Consider the following 26,170-nt stretch of genomic DNA (forward strand, 5'->3'; position numbering starts at 1 on the left):
TCGCAGTGCTTGAGGCGTCACTACAGATATGGGTTCGATCCCGCCGGGCTGTGTCACAACCTGTCGTGACCCTGCGTCCCATGGGGCGGCGTACAATCGGCCCAGTGTTGTCCGGGTAAGGTGAGGGTTTGTCTTGGGGGCTTTACTTGGCTCATTGTGCTCTAGTGACTCCTTGTGGTTGACTGGATGCCTGCAGGCTGACTTCAGTTGAACTGTGTTTCCTCTGGTGCTTCTGGGTTAAGCGGGCGGGTGTTAAGAAGCACGGTTTGGTGGATCATGTTTTGGAGGACGCATGACTCGACCTTCGCCTTTCCTGAGTTTCAGCGATGAGACAATTGGATATCACAAAATTGGGGAGAAAAAGGGGGTAAAATATACTGCTAAAAAAAATGAAGGGAACACTTAAACAACACATCCTAGATCTGAATGAAAGAAATAATCTTATTAAATACTTTTTTCTTTACATAGTTGAATGTGCTGACAACAAAATCACACAAAAATAATCAATGGAAATCCAATTTATCAACCCATGGAGGTCTGGATTTGGAGTCACACTCAAAATTAAAGTGGAAAACCACACTACAGGCTGATCCAACTTTGATGTAATGTCCTTAAAACAAGTCAAAATGAGGCTCAGTAGTGTGTGTGGCCTCCACGTGCCTGTATGACCTCCCTACAATGCCTGGGCATGCTCCTGATGAGGTGGCGGATGGTCTCCTGAGGGATCTCCTCCCAGACCTGGACTAAAGCATCCGCCAACTCCTGGACAGTCTGTGGTGCAACGTGGCGTTGGTGGATGGAGCGAGACATGATGTCCCAGATGTGCTCAATTGGATTCAGGTCTGGGGAACGGGCGGGCCAGTCCATAGCATCAATGCCTTCCTCTTGCAGGAACTGCTGACACATTCCAGCCACATGAGGTCTAGCATTGTCTTGCATTAGGAGGAACCCAGGGCCAACCGCACCAGCATATGGTCTCACAAGGGGTCTGAGGACCTAATGGCAGTCAGGCTACCTCTGGCGAGCACATGGAGGGCTGTGCGGCCCCCTAAAGAAATGCCACCCCACACCATGACTGACCCACCGCCAAACCGGTCATGCTGGAGGATGTTGCAGGCAGCAGAACGTTCTCCACGGCGTCTCCAGACTCTGTCACGTCTGCCACGTGCTCAGTGTGAACCTGCTTTCATCTGTGAAGAGCACAGGGCGCAAGGGGCGAATTTGCCAATCTTGGTGTTCTCTGGCAAATGCCAAACGTCCTGCACGGTGTTGGGCTGTAAGCACAACCCCCACCTGTGGACGTCGGGCCCTCATACCACCCTCATGGAGTCTGTTTCTGACCGTTTGAGCAGACACATGCACATTTGTGGCCTGCTGGAGGTCATTTTGCAGGGCTCTGGCAGTGCTTCTCCTGTTCCTCCTTGCACAAAGGCGGAGGTAGCGGTCCTGCTGCTGGGTTGTTGCCCTCCTACGGCCTCCTCCACGTCTCCTGATGTACTGGCCTGTCTCCTGGTAGCGCCTCCATGCTCTGGACACTACGCTGACAGACACAGCAAACCTTCTTGCCACAGCTCGCATTGATGTGCCATCCTGGATGAGCTGTGCTACCTGAGCCACTTGTGTGGGTTGTAGACTCCGTCTCATGCTACCACTAGAGTGAAAGCACCGCCAGCATTCAAAAGTGACCAAAACATCAGCCAGGAAGCATAGGAACTGAGAAGTGGTCTGTGGTCCCCACCTGCAGAACCACTCCTTTATTGGGGGTGTCTTACTAATTGCCTATAATTTCCACCTGTTGTCTATTTTATTTGCACAACAGCATGTGAAATTTATTGTCAATCAGAGTTGCTTCCTAAGTGGACAGTTTGATTTCACAGAAGTGTGATTGACTTGGAGTTACATTGTGTTGTTTAAGTGTTCCCTTTATTTTTTTGAGCAGTGTACAAAATCATTCAAATAAAAAATCATTGCATGTCTCATACATGGCCTGAAGGAGTGTGGCACGCTCATGGGGATGGCAATCATATATCTTCCACCTGTATTTTAATCATATTGTATTTTACAGTATTATATTGTACTTATGTATTGTACTTATGTATCCTGTACGTGGTTCAGTTCATAAGAGCATGGCACTTGCAATACCAGAGTTGGGGATTCGATTCCCACTGCTGGGATCACATACCAAAATGTATGGACTGTTGTCACTTTGGATAAAAGTGTCTGATATGGAAAATATTACGGTACTACAGTACTGTATTGGCCAATTTTGGTAAAGCAGTGTGATGGTCGTAATGCTTCATGATGGTCATAATGCTTCTTGACTGTGTCATAAAGTGTATTTTCTTAGTCCAAGTATTATGACACAGGATGGTTATAATGCTTCATGACAGTGTCATAAAGTGTCTTTTCTGTAAATAATTCATTACAACAACAACAAAGGACTTAAGAAACAAACTTTCAAACAGGGCAAAACACATTTGAATAAATGTTATGACACGCTTATGTAGGTGTCATAACACACACCAAAACAGTACACACACCAAAACAGTCATTCGCAGCATGTGTGCTGGCTCCTTCAGAGTGTACCATTGGTCAACACTTAACAACATTATTTCACACCCGAGACACACACAGACACAGACACACACACCAGTGTCACGGTACTTAAAGAGCACTAGGAGACATCAACACCCTGCTAACACCATACTTAAATAGCCCATGGAAACACAAAAAAAACACACGCTGCCCAGCACCTATCTGTCAATTAGGATGACAGATGTGGTGTTACTTTCTCTGTGACAGACACTCTGCTGCCAATATAGAACCCAAAGAGAACTGCCAACCCACAGGAACAGATGTGTGTGTGTGTGTGTGTGTGTGTGTGTGTGTGTGTGTGTGTGCCCAAACCCCATCCTAACTCCTCCACAAAGCCCCCAGTGGACCAGTCCACCCACACTACTGACACTGCTGGGGAGAAGGAGGGAGGAGGTAGAAAACGTGATAAGGAGGCAAGAGAGCAGAGGCAGAAAAACGTTGAGGATGAATCAGGGACATCAGAGAGAGAAAGAGGAGGAAAAGAGGGAGAGACTCCAGACAGAAAGAGTAAAATAATTGATCTGAAGGCCATGTCCCTCTTTAATGCAGAAAATAAATTCTGAGTCCAGCACAAAGCAAAGAACACACACACACACACACACACACACACACACACACACCACACACACACACACACACACACACATAGAGTGTGATTCAGGAGTGATACGTATCCCTATTGTCCTGCTAGTGAGTGATAGTCTTCATCCCTCTCTTCCTCTAGCCATCCCTCTCTCCCTCCCTCTAGCCATCCCTCTCCCTCCCTCTAGCCATCCCTCTCTCCCTCCCTCTAGCCATCCCTCTCCCTCCCTCTAGCCATCCCTCTCTCCCTCCCTCTAGCCATCCCTCTCTCCCTCCCTCTAGCCATCCCTCTCTCCCTCCCTCTAGCCATCCCTCTCTCCCTCCCTCTAGCCATCCCTCTCTCCATCCCTCTAGCCATCCCTCTCTCCCTCCCTCTAGCCATCCCTCTCTCCCTCCCTCTAGCCATCCCTCTCTCCATCCCTCTAGCCATCCCTCTCTCCCTCCCTCTAGCCATCCCTCTCTCCCTCCCTCTAGCCATCCCTCTCTCCCTCCCTCTAGCCATCCCTCTCTCCATCCCTCTAGCCATCCCTCTCTCCCTCCCTCTAGCCATCCCTCTCTCCCTCCCTCTAGCCATCCCTCTCTCCCTCCCTCTAGCCATCCCTCTCTCCCTCCCTCTAGCCATCCCTCTCTCCCTCCCTCTAGCCATCCCTCTCTCCCTCCCTCTAGCCATCCCTCTCTCCCTCCCTCTAGCCATCCCTCTCTCCCTCCCTCTAGCCATCCCTCCACTCTGGGAAGAATAACACAAGTATCCCCACTAGGGCTGTGGTGGTCAAGAAAAAAGTCATTCGTCGCCTGCACTCGAATAGCGAATGGAGGTTATTTTCAGTTAGGTTTTTAATATGCCACTGTTTGGAAAGTGTATTCATGTGCTTCATATTTAGAATTGAGCAATTAACATAGCAGCAGGAGTAATCTGGGATCCTCTTTTAATACATAGTGGCCAGTCAATACTCTGTTTTCACACATGCTTCCGCAAGAACTGAAATAAATGTAAATAAATTTGCCAAAGTTACAGAGTTACTGCGGTCTGTTCAGTAAGAAATGAAATCATTCAGAGTTGCCTACTACACCAAGAGACGGGCTATCATTTACCCACAGAAGATCAATAGCATCTTCATTTTTTTTTGCCTAGATGTGGATTGTGTGTAGCCCAATAACAAGACACAGCCTACAGTCAGGAACGCACAGCATATCTGTCAGTGAACAGCATGTAGACAAAACAGGCCTTTCGCAATATTTAATCAAATAAAATCACATGAAAAACACAGGTTGGAAATCAAATGTCTCCTGCCGTAAGAGAAGAGTCTAATCCTTATGCTGTAGGCTACCAAAACATATAAATATTATTTTACAAAGTATAACAAGAGAGAGAGCGGCGAGTGAGCTGCACATCCTTGGGTGAGTCAGTGAAACCGCAAAGCATTTTTAGGACAGTAATAATTTCCTCCTCATATTGTAGCCTACAATATGTAAGTTCCACACACACCTAGGCCTAGGCTATTGATAGATTCAAGTCAATGTCGTTTTTATTGACCTCCAGATTGTTGGTGTCAAAGTAGCCTGTCATGTTGATCATTTGTGAGCTATTAAAAAAGATTCTGCCAAAGTCTCCAGTCATGTAAAATTACATAGAATCGCATGAAATGCGTTTATAAAAGGAACCATTTTTCCGGGATCCTAGGCTACAAAATGTCGGGCCAATTGCGCACCACCCTGTGGGACTTCCGATCACAGCCAGTTGTGATACAGCCAGGGATCAAACCAGAGTCTGTAGGGACGCCTCTAGCACTGAGATGCAGTGCCTTAGACCGCTGCGCCACTCGGGAGATACTAAATGCACAATACTAAATAATATGCGTGAAATGAGTTTCGATTGAGAACGGGCCATTATCATGCACCGGTAGGAACAGGGGAAGAGAGAAAAAAAGGCATGTCACCCACATGCACTTAAATAGAGAATGGAGCAGGCTTTTCCTCACGGTTCATTTTCATGCCAGCCAGGTAGGCTACTCCGGTTGTGAAGCGAAGCAACGTGCTTACTATATGGAAAAGATCATAAATACAGTAGGCCTAGCCTATAGAAAGCTGACAGGATCCTCCTCCTTTTCATTGAGGCATAGCAATAGCCTATAGAACTGTTGCTCAACAGGAAAACGTATATTATTCCACGCATCAACCAGCTATGAGGACCTGGCTGTCACTGCGCAACAGGTGATCCTATTCTGCTCAGACTCTGAATGCCAGCGCTCTCCTGAAGTGTTTGGTTCGATTTTTCGATCGCATTTGCAACGACGTCAGAGCGATTCGATATGATAGAGCGCTGAGTACCAGCCATTAGCAGCTGGCCGTTAGTAAGTTTGTCCGGCTACTATTGACCATCAGCGGCATCGGAGCACAGTTTTGGAGAAGCCTAGTTACCGTGACTTAACAGTCACATGGAATTTGACTGTCACTGTAACAGCCCTAATCCCCACACCACACACACCTGCACACACACAGTGGATCACAGGTGTACGGTTCAGTCAACCATGTCATATCTCTCTTGTCAGAAATAAACAAGATATTCACTCGGAGAGACACATATATACTGTAACACGTGTTAGGACAGACGCCGACAAACACCTGGCTACTACGTGAGAGAGGTGAGGTGGGGCGAGACAGAAGGGATCCAGGCGGTGTGTGTTTGTGAGCCGGGGTCTGTCAAGCAGACAAGCAGAGGCCAGACAGTGTTTCAATTCCTTTTTGTATCTCATTAATTAAGCATTGACCACAAGCGCTCCCCTCTCCTGTCCTCCACCCGTCTCTCTCCCTCCCTGCTCCCTCTCTCCCTCCTGCTTCGTCTCTGGCTTGCGCTCTCTCTCTCTCTCTCTCTCTCTCTGGCTCTCCTCTCTCCCGCAGTCTCTCTCGCTCTCCTGTCCTCGATCCCTCTCCCTTTCTCTCCCGCTCCCTCTAATGACTATCTCGGCAGCCACCAGAGAATTCCTTTATTGTCATTCATCACAGTAGCTATTTAGGGACCCCATCAATTTCCCTTAGACGCTGACACACACACACACACACACACACACACACACACACACACACACACACACACACACACACACACACACACACACACACACACACACACACACACACACACACACACACACTGACAAACACGCTGCATCTGAGGTAATCCACTTGGCAGAGGTAAATGCCAGACAAACAAACAATTTGTCATCAGCAGGGACGTGATAGGGTTAACGAGAGAGGCTGTGACAATCTCCTCTTTCCCTGTCTCCCTATCTCTCTCGATGATTAATCCAGGGGTTAAAAATGTATCAGAGAGAGAGAGAGAGAGAGAGAGAGAGAAAGCGAGAGAGAGAGAGGTGGGGATGGAGCAAGAACAGAGAAAGGGCACAGAGAGAGAGAGTGAGAGAGCGAGAGAGGAGAGAGAGTGAGTGAATAAACATTTTGGGGAGAAAAAAGGCACGAGAAAGAGAATGCCAAAATCAGCATGATTAATAGAGGGTTGTGATTATCAGCAGAAAGGATCTGGCTTAATGGCACGAAACAGAGTGAAACACGACACAAAGGTCAACAGAGTCACGTTACCCTACTCTACACACACACACACACACACACACACACACACACACACACACACACACACACACACACACACACACACACAGAGACAGACAGACAGGCATGCATAACGAACACAACGCACGTAAACACACACAAAGAAAGATATTGCTTGAAATATCCCCCGTCTAAGTGAAGCTAATGAGCATAGGAAGATGATCAAGATCAAAATATTCCTCCTTGACCTTGCCTCTTGATGATGTCATTAAGACAGGAATGTACAACCAAAGCCCATGAAGGTAATAATAACTGCTCTTTTGTTATCGCTTTGGTGCAATTTTCACAAGTATGATGGCAGCATTCGCGCAAAACTGCTTTTAACCATGGCAAGGCGACTGGAAACATGACCGAATGCAAACAGTGTAGCTATTCCCTCCGCAAGGCAATCAAACCAGCTTAGCATCAATATAGAGACAAAGACACGAGACGTATGGGGCAGGGTCTACAGTCAATCACGGATTATAAAAAGAAAACCAGCCACGTCGCTGACACCGACATCTTGCTCCCAGACAAATTAAACAACTTCTTTGCTCGCTTTGAGGACAATACAGTGCCACTGACACGGCCCGATACCAAAGCCTGTGGGCTCCTTCTCCATGGCCAACGTGAGTAGGTGTACATGATTTGTGATCAGATAGTTTTAGGACCATGTTGTCGAATGCTACAAATAATTTGATCACCCTCTTGCAGGAGAACTTTCATGCAATAGAGGACATGTCAAACTTGTAGTGTGTATTTGAGGTTTTAAAAGGCTTCTGAAGTTTGTCATTTCCACTTTGAAAATTCAGACTTGATTTTCCCTTACAAAACAATGTCCATCATTTTCCTACTGTAGCACACGGGCTCAAATTAAGATCCTACACCTGCACTTGAGTAGGGGGTTTGGTCTTGGCTCTTGACGTGCTCCTTTTGGCCTCCGAGTGGTGCAGTGGTCTTAGGCACTGCATCTCAGTGCTAGAGGTGTCACTACAGACCCTGGTTCAATTCCAGGCTGTATCACAACCGGCCGTGATTGGGCGGCGCACAATTGGCCCAGCGTCGTCCAGGTTTGGCCGGGGTAGACCGTCATCGTAAATAAGAATTTGCTCTTAACTGACTTGCCTAGTTAAATAAAGGTTAAATAAAACAAATAAATGTGTCAGTTGGGAGTGGCACACACACAAACAAATGCATGGAAAGGACAACATATAACAGGGTATTTGCTATGCAGCATATCATAGTGAGCCTATCATCGAAAAGGCTGAAATTTCCATTTTTTATTGAATTGAAAAATCTGTAGATATACTGTATATATTATGTATACCCTTTTCAGTTACAGTCATTCTTAAAAACATCTTATGCAGAGAGCATAACATCGCATTTTCACCACCTCATCCCCCTTACCGAAGCATTTTCTCTCTGTACTCTCTTTGGTTTTCTCTGTAGGAGAGAGAGAGATCACCTAAGAATTGCACTAGGTAACATTTCCATGAGCAACAACATGAATCTTTAAATACCATGCATTATTGATATGGCCATAATCTTACCCTACTGTAAGATGTACACTGTATATCTCTACTGTATACTGCACTGCAGTAATGTATATTGCATTGGCACAGCTACTTTTCCACTCTACACAAACATATCTTCTTAGCTTATACATTTGGAAAACATATTATGAATGATTTTGTCAAGGGACGGAGTGACCAAGTTTTTAGTGATACATTAAGCCGTCACAATACTTTTTAAATTGAAGAGAATAGAATAGCATTTCATTTTTTTGCTGTCTCCCAGATATATACACTACCAGTCAAAAGTTTGGACACACCTACTCATTCCAGGGTTTTTCTACATTGTAGAATAATAGTGAAGACATCAAAACTATGAAATAACACATATGGAATCAGGTAGTAACCCTGGCACAACCAATTATTGAGTGTAAAGGGGCAATACATTTTTTCACACAGGGGAATTGGGTGTTCCATACATTTTTTATCATTAAATATGTAAAACAAGTATCAATTTAGTTTATTTGTCGACACTGGTCTAGAGTAGACTGATAAGACAGGATTCAGTGGACTGATATAGGGTACACTGTTCTGAGATTAGAATAGATCAATACAGTAGAATGGCCGACCCTGTTTTAAATTCACAATTGGTGATTACATAATTATACATCGTTCGCTCCCCCTCACTCATCGACTCCCCCATTCATCCCCTTTCTCACCCGTTCATATTTTAGTTAATTTATTTAATCTGTAGTTATATGTGTGAAATTGGTTTCGGTATAGTATAGGTTCCGTTACGAGGAACCTAAACTACTTTCGGGGTGATTGTCAGCTGAGCACTGCACATTCAACTGTCAGGAGAAGGATGGGCAATGGGGGAAAACCATTCACAAAATGACATGCCCTCCTAAAACTGGTTATAACTGCAGTTGTGTTTGTGATATTAAGATTCTAACACCGACAGTGTGTTATATAGACTTATTTTGGAAAAGTCAAGAACGGAAGCGGGCATGACAAAAAAAATCAATAATGTGTTTTAATTCACAGCTGCTTTAGTGTTAAACTAGATGATTTTGGTTTGGCAGCATACATTTTCAGTGAAAAATCGTTAAAAATGGAATTGACCATATAGAGACTTTACTATTTACTTGAGACATTAAACCTTTACTAAATAAATACATGACCATATCCTGAGAGCTAGAGAGGGCTGTTTGGTCACATCCAGTCAGAACATGGTGGCAGGTAGCCTAGTGGTTAAGAGTGTTGGTCCAGTAACTGAAAGGCTGCTGGTTCCAATCCCTGAGCTGACAAGGTGGACAAATCTGCTGTTCAGCCTTTGAGCAAGGCAGTTAACCCCCAACAACTATTGCTCTTTGGGCACCAATGATGTTGATTAAGGCAACCCCCCCACTCTGATTCAGAGTGGTTGGGTTAAATGTGGAAGACACATTTTGGTTGAATGCATTCAGTTGTGCAACTGACTAGGTATCCCCCCTATCCCCAAAAAAGAATATCTGCCCTGTTCTCTCTGGGACGTCCAGACAGATAGGCACACGGACACACACACCTCTGCTGCGGACTGTCAGTTGCTAAGAAATGCTGTTTCCGGAGTCCTGGACTTGGCTGAGCATCCCAAGGTCTCATGCACAGTCACATCTCTACCACTGTGGAGTCAGTGACGATAAGGCAGTGCTGTCCTGTTGGTACACTACTACACATAGCTTCAATTTAGCCTGGCTGGGCTGCAGTCAAGCTGTAATTCCCCATAGCTCCAACAATTCTAAAACAGGAGGCAAATTATATGGAGAGAAAAAAAAATACATCTTTGCGTGACAATAATAAACTCAATGTTTATCAACCGTGTAACGCTTCTTTAAGTGAGGAGAGAAGAAGAGAGAGACTGCACGGATGTATAGAGAGAGATAAAGAAAGAGAGACTGCACGGATGTAAAGAGAGAGATAAAGAGAGAGAGACTGCACGGATGTAAAGAGAGAGATAAAGAGAGAGAGAGACTGCACGGATGTAAAGAGAGAGATGAAGAGAGAGACTGCACGGATGTAAAGAGAGAGATAAAGAGAGCGAGAGACTGCACAGATGTAAAGAGAGAGATAAAGAGAGAAAGACTGCACAGATGTAAAGAGAGATGAAGAGAGAGAGAGAGAGACTGCACAGATGTAAAGAGAGAGATAAAGAGAGAGAGAGAGACTGCACGGATGTAAAGAGAGAGATAAAGAGAGAGAGAGACTGCACGGATGTAAAGAGAGATAAAGAGAGAGAGACTGCACGGATGTAAAGAGAGAGATAAAGAGAGAGAGAGACTGCACGGATGTAAAGAGAGAGATGAAGAGAGAGACTGCACGGATGTAAAGAGAGAGATGAAGAGAGAGACTGCACGGATGTAAAGACAGAGATAAAGAGAGAGAGACTGCACGGATGTAAAGAGAGAGATAAAGAGAGCGAGAGACTGCACAGATGTAAAGAGAGAGATAAAGAGAGAAAGACTGCACAGATGTAAAGAGAGATGAAGAGAGAGAGAGACTGCACAGATGTAAAGAGAGAGATAAAGAGAGAGAGAGAGACTGCACGGATGTAAAGAGAGAGATAAAGAGAGAGAGAGACTGCACGGATGTAAAGAGAGAGATAAAGAGAGAGAGACTGCACGGATGTAAAGAGAGAGATAAAGAGAGAGAGAGACTGCACGGATATAAAGAGAGAGATGAAGAGAGAGACTGCACGGATGTAAAGAGAGAGATGAAGAGAGAGACTGCACGGATGTAAAGAGAGAGATAAAGAGAGAGAGACTGCACAGTTGTATAGAGAGAGATAAAGAGAGAGAGACTGCACGGATGTAAAGAGAGAGATAAAGAGAGAGAGACTGCACAGTTGTAAAGAGAGAGATAGAGAGAGACTGCACGGATGTAAAGAGAGAGATAAAGAGAGAGAGACTGCGCAGTTGTAAAGAGAGAGATGAAGAGAGAGACTGCACGGTTGGGCGCACCAGGCTATTTAAGGCACTGTAGATAATGGGACTATTAGTTACATGGACTCACAGCCATTGTCTGGCTTTATAGCGTAACATTCTGTATTTACCCTTAAAGCATAGAGCATAGAAGCACAGGTGGGTGACTTTGTTTTGTTAAGAGGGAGAGAGGAGGAGAGGGAGAAGCGATGAGGCAGAGGAGGAAGAGAATAGCAGGCAGATTATAATGTGTGGACATGCTGGATTATCTGAGACTGGGTCCAGGTGCACAGTGACTTGCACATTTCTCTACCTATACGGCGTCTCTTCGAAGCTATAGCAACAACACTACTTTCCATAACACTCTAAAACACAATATACATATAAACTGAATGGTAACGTTATAATGCATCTGAGAGTGTGGAATAAAATCAGCTGCAGTTTGATGTTCCTCATCTCTTGAGAGGTAGGTTGTCGACTAACTCTCAGAGAGCATTCCAGGGGTGAACTAGCTGTCAGTCTGGATGAAGAAAGGAGAGCGGCTAAAATAGTATGTTTCAAAACAGTGTTTCAAGAGAGCGATTTAATGATGTAGCACGTAGCAGTGTGGACATCAGAGAACTTCAAAGTTAGAACTTCTTACACTTTGTCCTGTGTGTTTAACATTGAGGTCTGCACCTGTCTCTTTCTCTTTTACACACACACACATACACACACACACACACACACACACACACAGTAAATATTTCATGAGAATACTCCCGCCTTTTCTCTCCTCTCTATTCTATCTCTCTTTTCATTCTGACACTTTCACAGCTTTCCCCCCAAGCGGGTTCATCTCTGTCAATCCCTTCACAAAAAGATGGGGAGACGCTGGCAGAGACAGAAAGTGAGAGAAAATGTTTGAGAGAGAGATGTGAGAGAGCTTTGAGAAGTTTTGAGCGGCGTTGAAGGGGTGGAGAGGGAGGAAAGGAGAGGTGGAGAGGGAGGAAAGGAGAGGTGGAGAGGGAGGAAAGGAGAGGTGGAGAGGGAGGGGAAGCGATAAAGGTATCTGCGGGGAGAGGTTGTTTCTGGCCTTTTCAGGAACTTTTCCCTGCCGTTCTACCTGCGGGTTTAAGGTATGTGTTTCTGAAGCTTTGAAAAGTTTGGCCTCTGAGGTACAGCATGTGCATACATACTGCATGCTATACTATATCAGAGAGAGAGAAAGAGAGAGAGAGAGAGATAAAGACAGAGAGAGATGAGAATGTAGAGAGAGAAGAGATATTAAAGCGAGCGATGGCAGCAGCCCTCTTGACTGTTTTCGGAGGCCATTTTGTAATCGCCTCGGCAACGATTTCCTGTCCAGAAACATTAGACTGTGAACAGCTGCAATTAAACCACAATTTCATTCTAACTCCTCTCTCTGAGAAACAAGTGGTGACAAAACACTAAATCCTCATTTGCCACCTCTCGTAGTTCTCTCCCCATCCCTCTCTGCCTTTCCCCATCCCTCTCTCCCCCATCCCTCTCTGCCTCTCCTCCCCCCATCCCTCTCTCCCCCATCCCTCTCTGCCTCTCCTTTCCCCATCCCTCTCTCCCCATCCCTCTTTCTCTCTCTCCCTCTCTGCCTCTCCTCCCCCCATCCCTCTCTCCCGATCCCTCTTTCTCTCTCTCCCTCTCTGCCTCTCCTCTCCCCATTCCTCTCTCCCCATCCCTCTCTGCCTCTCCTCTCCCCATCCCTCTCTCCCCCATCCCTCTCTGCCTCTCCTCTCCCCATCAAATCAAATCAAATTTATTTATATAGCCCTTCGTATATCAGCTGAAATCTCAAAGTGCTGTACAGAAACCCAGCCTAAAACCCCAAACAGCAAGCAATGCATGTGAAAGAGGCACGGTGGCTAGGAAAAACTCCCTAGGAAAAACTCCCTAGAAAGGCCAAAAACCTAGGAAGAAACCTAGAGAGGAACCAGGCTATGAGGGGTGGCCAGTCCTCTTCTGGCTGTGCCGGGTGGATATTATAACAGAACATGGTCAAGATGTTAAAATGTTCATAAATGACCAGCATGGTCAAATAATAATAATCATTGTAGTTGTCGAGGGTGCAACAAGCACGTCCGGTGAACAGGTCAGGGTTCCGTAGCCGCAGGCAGAACAGTTGAAACTGGAGCAGCAGCATGGCCAGGTGGACTGGGGACAGCAAGGAGTCATCATGCCAGGTAGTCCCGAGGCATGGTCCTAGGGCTCAGGTCCTCCGAGAGAAAGAAAGAAAGAGAGAAAGAGAGAATTAGAGAGAGCATATTTAAATTCACACAGGACACCGGATAAGACAAGAGAATACTCCAGATGAAACAGACTGACCCTAGTCCCCCGGCACATAAACTACTGCAGCATAAATACTGGAGGCTGAGACAGGAGGGATCAGAAGACACTGTGGCCCCATCCGATGATACCCCCGGACAGGGCCAAACAGGCAGGATATAACCCCACCCACTTTGCCAAAGCACAGCCCCCACACCACTAGAGGGATGTCTACAACCACCAACTTACCGTCCGAAGACAAGGCCGAGTATAGCCCACAAAAATCTCCGCCATGGCACAACCCAAGGGGGGGGCGCCAACCCAGACAGGAAGACCACGTCAGTGACTCAACCCACTCAAGTGACGCACCCCTCCCATGGACGGCATGGAAGAACACCAGTAAGTCAGTGACTCAGCCCCTGTAATAGGGTTAGAGGCAGAGAATCCCAGAGAATCCCCACTCCCTCTCTGCCTCTCCTCTCCCCATCCCTCTCTGCCTCTCCTCTCCCCATCCCTCTCTCCCCACTCCCTCTCTGCCTCTCCTCTCCCCATCCCTCTCTCCCACTCCCTCTCTCCCCCATCCCTCTCTGCCTCTCCTCTCCCCATCCCTCTCCCCACTCCCTCTCTGCCTCTCCTCTCCCAATCTCTCTCTACCTCTCCTCTCCCCATCCCTTTCTCCTCCTATCACTTTCTGAGGTATTGAATGTGAACAGACCTGGTAGTCAAATGCAACAGAACCACTGAATCTTCCTTTTCCCCCTCTCTCTCTCTTCACATCTCCCCCCTCCTCGCTCCCCTTCTCTCTCCATACATACCATCCATCCCTTCCTTCTTTTCGCATATCTCCTCTCCCACTCCTCTCTCTTCATCTCCTCCATGTGATACAGTCTACTGCCTTCATCTCTCTCCTCCCCCCATGTTCCAAACCAAACTCCCAGCCTGCCCTTTTCAGGAAGTTCTAGACAGACAGTCACAGGTTTTAAAAAGTGTACCCAATGTGTCGTGACTTCACAACCCAGTGGTTCTGCCACTTCACACGGATTGGCTATAGAATGTCACCACACTTGTCTCCTCCCCACCTGTCCGTCAAACCAGGGGATGATGTCATGTTTTCACTGACTCACAGGGTGAGGTGTGAGGGAGGATAGTGAGAAGAGACTGAGGAAAGATAGACAGAAGAGAGAGAGCGCAAAAAGGAGGAGAGAGGGAAGAGAAAAGTCAGCGTTTCTTTTTGAGGAGATAACCATAGTGTTGCAGCGTGAAGTACTTTGATCCTGAATCAAACATGACCACTCTAAACTGAGAGAAAAACATATTGGAAGAAGAGATAGAAACTACAAGATGAGTGAAAGAGAGTAGTCTCCTTTTGAATAGCTAAGGAAGGCTTGACTCTGACTAAAGTCTGTCAGAATGAAACGTTTAAATGATAGATCTGACTGAGCGAGTGCTTTTTTTGTTGTTGTTTATGGATGAAGTGTGTTTACGAGAACTCATGCGCAGAAAAAGAACAACACTGTGAGTGAAAGCAGCGTTTCACCCCTAGTGATATGAAAGTTTACCCAAACCCTTAATCTAAAGTTTCTTCTCCATCACATTCTATAGTCATGTTTCTCTCTCTCTCTCGCTCTATCGTTCTTTCCATCTACCCCTCTCTTTTTTCTCTCTCTCTCTCCCTCTCTCACTCTCTCTCTCCCTCCGTCTCTCTGTTGTTTCTCAGGAATGTATGGACTTGTTGTTTGTGTCCTATCATTAGAGAGGGAAGGAGGGAGAGATGGATAGAGGGAGCGAGAGTGGGAAGGAAGGAGAGATGGATGGAGGGAAGGAAGGACATTAAGGGCTTGAAAATTGTTTTCCCCTCATTGAAGGACGAGGCATTGGCTTTGAGAAAGGTATGTGTGTGTGTCTGAGGGGACCCCGATGAGGGAAGAATGCTGTACAAGAATACACTGGAAGGTGTTGATGAAAGTTTGAACCTGCTTTCTCTGACGAGGCTGTGTGTGTGTGTGTGTGTGTGTGTGTGTGTGTGTGTGTGTGTGTGTGTGTGTGTGTGTGTGTGTGTGAGGTGACAGCTCTTGTCGTCAGAGAGGGTTTTGACAAAGCATATCCCTGTATGTCTGATCTAATTGAAACCATCCCTCAGGGCTTCATCGTTTGTTTATGTGCTGACACCATCAAGGTGTTTCTCTTTGTGTGTGTCATTTTCAAGCACACGCACACTTTTCTGTTTAATTACGAATCTGGAGTTGAAGAGGGGGAGTAACGAAGGGAGGGAGAGAGGGAGGGGAGGGAGGGAGGAGAGAACGGCAGATTTTAATAAGTATTTATCGATTAGATTAGTCATTTTTAATGTTTTGTTTTCTCCTTTTATCTCTCGCTGCGTGCCTCCCTGTATAACATTTTGATCGATGATCCATTTCTTCTGTGAGTATAACGTCTGTACTGTGGAGTAGGACGTTCTTAGAAACCAGGGATGGGCAACTTTGATGGGGGTGGGGGCCATTAAAATGATCCCTAGTTTCCCACTTGGGAAGTATCACAATCAACCAATAGGAAGCTCTACACACACACTTTTAACTTGGATGTTCTGCGTTTCCGATAGCACGTGAAAGGTGCGTTATGCACCGATATTGCTCTGGTGCTGTCTATTGAACATTTGCTGTAAAAATGTGGTAGGTTGGTTCGCTGGTCTACCCATCTCTCTTTCTGTCCACCGTTAGAGCTGTAATAGAAATCAGTGTGTCAACCCAACGCCATTGATCGACTGCTGATTAGCCAGACAATATGTACATTATTAATGTGAGCGTGTGTATGTGTGTCCGGTATTAATGTATCTATCTGTGTACATTATTCATTTGTCCCTACTCTGTCTGTCAGTGTTTGCATTATGAATGAGGATAGTCACCAGACCAGATGCCAGTGGTGACATAGTGACACCACACAGTCCATCGCTAGCCCTAGAGGGGAAAGTTGCTCTGTTTAGAAAGTTAAAACTATTACGTATGAAAACTATTCTACGTAGAATACACGTGTATGTAGTGAATTGCCATGGGGTTGCAGTTTGGTGTGACTGTATGTGTTTACCTGCTGTGTGTGTGTGTGTGTGTGTGTGTGTGTGTGTGTGTGTGTGTGTGTGTGTGTGTGTGTGTGTGTGTGTGTGTGTGTGTGTGTGTGTGTGTGTGTGTGTGTGTGTGTATAAAGCGAGTGATGTAGTATAATTTCCTTGTCAAACCATGACAACAATACAGTCACGGGTGTCTAGTCTCTTTGTTCTGCATTTCCCTCAGTTACGGTAACTAGGGCTGGCTGTTGCCGTCAGGCACTCTTATAGTTCTTTGTTTCCTGTTTGATGATGATGCGTTTCCTCTCTTCCTGTTCTTTGGTGTGTTGCGTTTAATTGAATCCCTTTGGTGTATTATTGTGTATGCAAGTAACAGTATTTCCTTTGGATGTAGGAAAAACAGTGTTTCCTTTCCTATTTAGACCTGCACTCCAGGTAGATGTTTCCCATAGGAACAGAATCTAAGATCAACTCATCTTCCCTCAAACCTAGCCTGAACCATTAAGGTGAAAAACACAAAACTGGCTATAGATCAGTGTCTTCATCCCACACCGAGCACTGCACCTGCTGTGGACCCAGTCTGACCCCAGTGCATTGTGGGTTGGTGTGATGGACGACTGGGCGTTCTCTAATGGGATAAAAAAACGACAGGTCGTTTGTCCTAACACAGCAAGGGCACACCCACACACACTGGGATGACAAACGGTGTTAGTGTTTAACACAGTTAACTGGGGTGAAGTGAGGTGACTGACTGTGTTGATCTATAATCTGTAGCTTTCACAGCGTGTTTGGGTGTGTCTTTATTATATTACACACAGGTTCGTCTGTGTTTATAAATGGTTGTTTACCCTCCATATTGATTGTGCTCACATCATTGGTTTCAGTTCATCCTCTAACCAGATTCAGAATGCTTATGTGGTCAATAAAATATATGTCCAATACAACAAACTGTCTTTACTTTTAGAAGTGATTCTCTGACTGATTTTCTCTCTCTCTCTCTCTCTCTCTCTCTCTCTCTCTCTCTCTCTCTCTCTTTCTTTCTCGCTCTCCCCTCCTCTGTCTGTCTGTCTGTCTGTCTGTCTGTCTGTCTGTCTGTCTGTCTGTCTGTCTGTCTGTCTGTCTGTCTCTCGCGCTCTCATTCACTCTCTCTCAAAAGTAATCTGAGCAAGTCATTATTGAACACTGAGCTTTTTGCAAAAAAATTGTTTGACTAGATACATTGCTTATAGGGAAGAGCACTCGACATGTACAGCACTGACACAAATTACTGATGATTGGCTGAAATAAATTCATAATAAGAAAAATGTGGGAGCTGTTTTGTTAGACTTCAGTGCATCTTTTGACATGATCAATCATAGTCTGTTGCTGAATAAACGTATGTGTTATGGCTTTACATCCTCTGCCATATCGTGGATCGAGAGTTGCCTATCTAACAGAACACAGAGGGTGTTCTTTAATGGATGCCTCGCTAACGTAAACCAGGTAGAGTTAGGCATTCCTCAAGGTAGCTGTCTTGGCCCCTTACTTTTTTCAATTTTTGCTATTGACCTACCGCTAGCCTTGATTAAAGTGTGTTTATGTACCAGTGTGTCTATATACTAGGGCTCTTCCCGACTAAAATTAATCTTGGTTGACCGAGAGCCGTCTGTTCTTTCAACCAATCAATTGGTCGACATTTTAAAACGTGTATTTTTCCATATATAGACACATCCTATGTGTTTTAATCGAATCAACTATATCCACTGAGCATGTCTGATTCTTTAAGCACACTGTTTGATTAAATAATTAAGACACACAGATGACTAGAGGGAGTCTGACTGCAATTGATTTGATTGTGCCGGGCTAATACTTGCTGTACTGTGTAAAACATTTCTTTACAGCAAGTGACTGTGTGACTAGCACCCGTTGTCTCACTTTCCTCCCTGCTGTAGCGACCACCACAATGAGCAAAGCTGTCATCATGGCAAATGATGGCTACTTTAAAGAATCTCAAATATAAAATATATTAGTAAAAATAAAGAAAAACCCTGCAATGAGTAGATGTGTCCAAACTTTTGACTGGTACTGTATACTGAACAAAAATATAAACGCAACATGTAAAGTGTTGCTCCCATGTTTCATGAGCTGAAATAAAAGATCCCAGAAATGTTCCATACGCACAAAAAGCTTATTTCTCTCCAACTTTGTGCACAACTCCAACTTTGCCAAGATAATATCAAGAAGCTGATTAAACAGCATGATCATTACACAGGTGCATCTTGTGGTGGGGACAATAAAGGCCAATCTAAAATGTGCAGTTTTGTCACATGACACAATGCCACAGATGTCTTAAGTTTTGAGGGAGCATGCAATTTGCATGCTGACTGCAGGAATGTCCACCAGAGCTGATGCCAGAGAATTGAATGTTCATTTCTCTACCATAAGCCACCTCCAACGTCGTTTTCAGGAATTTGGCCTCCAGCTGGCCTCACAACCGCAGACCCCATGTAACCTCGGCAGCCCAGGACCTCCACATCCGGCTTCTTCACCTGCTGGATCGTCTGAGATCAGACACCCGGACAGCTGGTGAAACGGAGGAGTATTTCTGTCTGTAATAAAACCCTTTCGTGTCAAAAAACTAATTCTGACTTGTGGGCCTGGCTCCCGAGTGGGTGGGCCTGGCTTCCCAGTGGGCGGGCCTATCCCTGCCATCGCCCACCCATGGCTTCTCCTCTGCCCAGTCATGTGAAATCCATAGATCAGGGTCTATTGAATTTGTTTCAATTGACCGATTGCCTTATATGAACTGTAACTCAATAAAATCGTTGAAATTGTTGCATGTTGCGTTTATATTTTTTGTTCAGTATATGTGGATGATTTATATAAAGCCAGGCACATTTAACAGTTAGGCTGTTGATTATAGACCTAATTAAGTTGGGGTTTCCTCTCTCCTCAATTTTCTTAGACAATTAAGGCAAGGGCTATTTTCTCGTCTCCTAACTCCACTGCTGCCTCCACCGCATTGTTCTCAACACCAATATGCTGGGTAACTTTGCTATTATACACATAGAAACATGGTCTAGGAAAAGGCGCCAATTCAACAGCGCACTGATGTTTCAGAACCGTGGTAGTTAATATCATTTTGATTAGTGTTGGACTATTGTTCTTATGTAATATAACCATATACATTTTCAGCAGCACGTGTTACTATGTACACTTATGACCCAATATTATTATCAGCTACAACAGCAAATGAAAACCCTACAACACTACCAAAAAGATGCAATCAGTTTTAGAATGCTTGGATAGAAATAAGTTATTCCTAAATATATGAAAAACGAATAGCATTGTATTTGTGACAAATCATTCTCTAAACCCTAAACCATATCTACATTTTGTAATGAATTATGTGGCAATTGAGCAAGCCGAGGAGACTAAACTGCTTGGTGTAACACTAGATTGTAAACTGTCATGGTCAAAACATATTGATGCAACGGTAGCTAAGATGGGGGAGAAGTCTTTCCTGGAAAAGCACTGCTCTGTTTTCTTGAAATCACAATCAATAAAATAAGTCCTGCAGGCTTTAGTTTTATCACACCTGGACTGCTGGCCATGTATATGGTCAAGGCGGCTGGCCCTTAAATGTACGCAGAGGGCTAATATCAATAAACATGAATGTCAACCTCTCCTGCCTCAAAGTAGAGGAGAGATGGACTGCGTCACTACTAGTCTTTGTGAGAGGTATTGACGTGTTGAAAGCACCGAGCTGTCTGTTCAAACAGCTAACACATGGCTCAAACATCCATACATACCCCACAGGACATGTCACCAGGGGTCTCTTCACAGTTCCTAAGTCCAGAACAGACTCTGGGAAACGCACAGTACTACATCGAGCCATGATTACATGGTCCTCTCTTCCACATCAAGTAACTCAAGCAAGCAGTAAAATCTGATAACAAAAAAAATCTGATAAAACAACACCTCGCGGCACAACGCGGACAAACACACACGCATACGCACACACTCTAACACACGCACTCAACACACACACACACACATTGTAATATTGTATTATTGTAGTATTGTACATTTTAAATTGTAAATTTGTAATAATAGAGTGATAATGTAATAATGTATTGTATTATTTTGTTTATGATGTAGGCTGTTGTTTTGTTGTGATGTAATTATTTTATTCCTGTTTGGACTCCAGGAAGTGTAGCTGCTACCTTGGCAGGAGCTAATGGGGATCCTAATAAATCCAAAATGCATCCCCTAATTTCTGTGTCTTTGTATTTAATGTAAGGCTGTGTACGATTCTACCACCTCTCTGTTGTGTACCTTAACTCCCTATCCTCTACGTGGTTTGAGCGAGCCTCCATGCTGGTGATCTTGTTGAACTGCGTCACCCTGGGGATGTTCCAGCCCTGTGAGGACCACGACTGTGAGTCGGAACGATGCAAGATCCTGGAGGTATGTTCTTCATCTCTCCTTTTATCCCTCCATCTCTCTCTTTCTTTCTCTGTCTGTCCATTTTTCTTTCTGTCTCTCTGTCTCCCTCTATCTCTCTCTCTCGCTCTCTCTCTCTCTTTCTCCCTCTCTCCCTCTCTTCGTCTCTCTGATGTCAGACAGTGAGGTGCATGTTATCACTGCAGATACATGTACAGCCTAGAGATTCAACGCACTTTCATCTATTACATGCTCTCTCCATCTATCTCTGTTATTCTGTTTCCCTTCTTCTTCGTCTCTCCCCCTCTCTCTCTCTCTCTCTCTCTCTCTCTCTCTCTCTCTCTCTCTCTCTCTCGCTCACTCTTCATCTCTCTGTTATGAGACAGTGAGCTACATGTTATCACCCTTCACTGAGAGACAATAGTCTCCCCTCCCCTCATGGCCTCCTGAGCCAAGTCTAGTTCTCTGAGTATTTGTGTGCCCTTGCATGTGTCTATGTGTGTGTGTGTGTGTGTGTGTGTGTGTGTTTACATGAATAAAACTGAGTGAACTTAAAGAGAACACTAATGATCAGACTGAGCTGTTGGAGAACAACATATTTAACTTCTACTCTGAGGTGTCCATTAGATGGGCTGGCTACTAGCCTTACACTGCTGTTGGGCACACCTCCAGTTATGATCTTACCCGGAGTGTTTTCTCAGCAATACTTACAGACTGGTTAGTTCCGCCTCAACTTCCCCTTTAATTCATCATTAAGAGTTTTGGGAAAACGTATTGGTTATGAGTAGTTGAAATAAGAATTGTGAGTCTGTGTGATTGAAACAAAAAGAAAGTGTGTGTGTGTGTGTGTGTGTGTGTGTGTGTGTGTGGTTGAAACAACATAGATAACAACATTCCAACCGAATATTCTTCGTATGAAAATATAGCCACTATGTATGCTAATTCTGCCTGTCAGAGCTCTGAATGAGATTATCGCAGGGTTCAAATACTGTCAGCTAGCATCTGTAGCCGAGACACATACATGCACACACACACACACACACACACACACACACACACACACGCACACACGCGCGCGCACACATATGCACACTCACACACACATGCAGGAGTATCTCTCCAAGTCAAACCTGGGAACAATGCAATACTATTACATGGCTCATCTGCCTGTGACAATAGAAACCACACACACACACACACACACACACACACACACACCTTCTTTAGACACACAGCAGAAGACCTTGATTTGCTTCTCTTTCCTCTCCCGTACACGTGTCTGTGTTTGTGTGAAGCTTTGGTGTGTGTTTGTCTCCTCCCATCTCCTCCTGATGTAGAGATAGAGGCTTCTCTATCGCTCCTCGCCTGGGGTTCCTAAAAACACTCGCGATCACACACGCTCTGCAGTTCCCAGAAACCCTTCCTCTGCTACAGCAACATGAAATCAGAACAAATGTCACTAGTTCCATGTCGGAATGGGGCTCAATGCTCAATGCACTCCCACCTCCCCATTTCTGCCTGCAAAACCACTCAATCATTCCAACACACGTTCTACCTCCGGCATAGAGAGTGTGTGCACTGTACAGTATCTCGCAAGGTGCATATCTGTGTGGGTTGACTTACATAGGCAGCGGTTTGTCTGTGTGTGTGTCAGTCCTCTCTCTGCTATGTGTATTGAATACTGCACTAAAGGCAGCATGGCTGGAGGGGAAAGAGAGAGAGAGGAAAGAGAGAGAGAGAAAAGAGAGGGAGTAGAGGTTAATCAGAGAAGCATTCTAAATGGTGTTCCAGTTTCATTCCTGCCCAGAGGGAGAGTATCCGTGTGGCTCCCTAAAGGATCCCGGGAAAGGATGGGGTTGGCCTTTTGAACTTCCTATCGACTGTATTTTGCACGCTCTCTCTCTCTCTCTCTATTTCATGCTCTCTCTCTCTATTTCACTCTCTCTCTATTTCACTCTCTCTCTCTCTATTTCACGCTCTATCTCTTTCACTCTCTCTCTCTCTCTCCCTATTTCACTCTCTCTCTTTCACTCTCTCTCTCTCTATTTCACTCTCTCTCTCTTTCACTCTCTCTTGCTCTCTCGCTCTCTCTTGCTCTCTCTCTCACTCTCTCTCGCTCTCTCTCTCCCCCTCCCTCCCTGCCTCCCACCCCTCTGATATCAATACATTAACAGAGCTGAACGGATGTACAGATAATAATCAACGTCTGAACCCCATGGTCAAATGTTACAGTCAAGGCAGGTCAGGAATCAACTTCTTTAATAAACCAGTATCATTATCATGGAGGCTTCTATGGCCCGTTTGAATACAGGGCTCAGTGGTATAGTCCAGATAGACAGGGCTAGGAGACTACTGTATAGTCATCCATAGTACAGGCCAATCGGAGATCTAGAGGAAGAAAGAGGGTGTGTGTGCGCATGTGTGTGTGTGTGTGTTTACATTCCTTCTCTCAGTCACACGCACACACGGCTGTTCACACGGCATGATGCCATTGTTTAGGTCCAGAGCTTTACACACAAGTGTGACGAAGCGCCAAAGAGACAGCGACACAGAAACCCAGTGCTGTGCACTGCAGCACTGTGCCTCTAAAAGAGAGATACTGCAGAGACATAATCAGAGTGATAAGACAGAAATAAGAGATACTGCAGAGACATAATCAGAGAAATAAGACAGAAATAAGAGATATAATCAGAGTAATAAGACAGAAATAAGAGATGGAATAATATATGTATATAGATATAGATATGGAAGAGTAATTCAAAAAGTTGATTTAATAAGGGAGGAGAGAGAGAGGGAGAGAAAAAAGGAGATAAATTGAGGTAGAATCTAAGAGAGAGAGAGAGAAACAGAGAGAGAAAGAGCAAGACAAGTGAAGGAGAGATAAAGAGAAGGGGAGCGGGTGAGCATTGAAGCGTTGCGCACAGGCCACTGGTGTCTCCGCTCTGGGAGCCAGCTGTGTGTGTGTGTGTGTGTGTGTGTGTGTGTTAGACTCCTTCTCCATGGTTCGTTGAATCCTGCTCTCACTTTCTGACACACACACACACACGCGCGTGCGCACACACACACACACACACACACACACACACACACACACACACACACACACACACACACACACACACACACACACACACACACGCACAGGTTCTCTCACATTGGGAAATCCCAGCTATGTGCCTCTTGGTTCTACCTGCCTAGAACGGTACTCCCCTCTGAGCAGTGTGTGTACTGTAGGCGTGTGTTTCTCTCTCCGTGTGTGTGTGTGTGTCTCTGCATGTGAACAGGGGGATAGGGAAGGGGATTGCATGGCTCATCACTCACAGATACTGTGAGCTTCTCTCTGCTCTATTCTCTACAGGCTTCATCTCCTGTACACTATATCTCTATTTACATTCCAGCCCTATAGACATATGTGTTTGTGTATCCAGTGTGTTTAAAGTCACTCAAAGCATAGGGATGACTCAGGGCTCAGCGGTTTAGCAAATGGATTCCATCTGGCTAGAACTCTCAGGTGTGTGTGTGTGTGTTTGTGTGAGAGACACACACACGCACACTCGCACACACATACACACACAACAACAACACACACACACACAGAACAACACACACACACACACACAGAACAACACACACACACACACTCCTCACGTCATTGGGTGGCTTCGCATTACTAATAATGTGATTCTCCTCAGTCTAAACTCAGCAAAAGGCTTTGCATATTTTATGAGATAAACAAATACCAGGGATGTTCATCCAGGGATGTGCTCTACTGTTTACTCTGAAAGTTATTCAGATTACACTCTAATCACAAGGATGCAGAAATAAGGATGGTGGTTTATTGAACCCTAAAGTAGATGAGATGACTGTACCTGTCTGTGTGCACACTGTGTGTGATGAGTCAGTATCTCTCTCCTCTCAATTTCCAACTGGGCAAAATGGGTGGAATGAACGTTGTTTCCACGTCATTTCAACCCAAACATTTAGTGCGATAATGTTGAGTCAACGTGGAAAACTGATTGGATTAGAAAAAAAGTAATCAACATAAGGGAATTTTTGTTGCTTTCACATTGAACTCAAATGTAAAACCAAACAAAACTCCACGTTGAACTAATGTCTGTGCCCAGTGGGGTCTGTCTTGTGCTTCTGTTACCGTGCAACTTCGAAGTGGGAAAGAATGCCACTTTATCTGCGTAAGCAATAAGAGCTTTATTTGAGTAGCTATTTATTTACCAGTTCATATTGTGAGTCATCGTGTGGCAGGGGGCGTCTACGGCCGCTGTCATAGCGTAACCTTCCTCTCTCTCACCATGTCTTACCCTGTCTCCTTTTCACCCTTCTCTATCCATCCCCTGCCACCCAACCCACGTATACAGTACACACTCGTCCATACACTAACCCCTCTCTCTCTCCGGAGTTTCATTTCATGTCTATTTCTTTTTTTTCATATTCATGTGTTTTTTTTCCCCTCTCCCTAGGACTTTGATGACTTTATCTTTGCGTTCTTTGCGGTGGAGATGGTCATCAAGATGGTGGCGCTGGGCATCTTTGGCAAGAAGTGTTATCTAGGAGACACCTGGAACAGGCTCGACTTCTTTATCGTACTGGCCGGGTGAGTCACGCACGCGCACACCGTCCGCCCTGGCCAGAGGGCGTCCCCAGCCAAAACATGTGCTGTGAATCACGACAACCACATAGAGAGAAAACCTACATATTCTGTCTGGGTAGCACGGCACTTTGTGTGTGTGTGTGTGTGTGTGTGTGTGTGTGTGTGTGTGTGTGTGTGTGTGTGTGTGTGTGTGTGTGTGTGTGTGTGTGTGTGTGTGTATACATCCCTTTGTTTCACAATGTTGCAGTGTCTGCAAAAAACGCCAACCCCCTTCTCCCTCACGGGAACACACAGCCAAACTGAGACAATAGTAACCAAGGTAACGGGTGGTCGGGTACACACTTCCTGGCAACGGTTGCTAGTTTCATTTAGGAGTGTTCTGATGAAGTGTCTGTTTCTGAAAAGGAAAATAATTTCTGCCAAAGAGCATTTTTCAGCACCCTGGCACTTTCTCGTCATAATCATTCCTCGTGTGTGTGCCCGTGTGCGTGAATGCAAGTGCGTATGTTAGCAGGCTTGAGCAGGAAGTGCAAACGTCAGCTTGATT

At 45.1% G+C, this 26,170-nt stretch overlaps 1 protein-coding gene across 12 annotated transcripts in view; it reads left to right on the forward strand.

Moving 5' to 3' along the window:
- cacna1g (calcium channel, voltage-dependent, T type, alpha 1G subunit) overlaps positions 1-26,170 on the forward strand; it is a 351,444-nt gene that overhangs the window by 138,852 nt on the left and 186,422 nt on the right. For all 12 annotated transcript variants that reach the window (XM_029764702.1, XM_029764694.1, XM_029764695.1 and 9 more), the window contains exons 3-4: positions 20,930-21,041; positions 25,493-25,626. In XM_029764702.1, coding sequence (XP_029620562.1) covers positions 20,930-21,041; positions 25,493-25,626 — 246 coding nt within the window. The remainder of the gene's footprint in view (positions 1-20,929; positions 21,042-25,492; positions 25,627-26,170) is intronic.

The sequence above is a fragment of the Salmo trutta genome, chromosome 10, assembly GCF_901001165.1.
Source record: "Salmo trutta chromosome 10, fSalTru1.1, whole genome shotgun sequence".
NCBI classification, from domain to species: Eukaryota; Metazoa; Chordata; class Actinopteri; order Salmoniformes; family Salmonidae; genus Salmo; species Salmo trutta.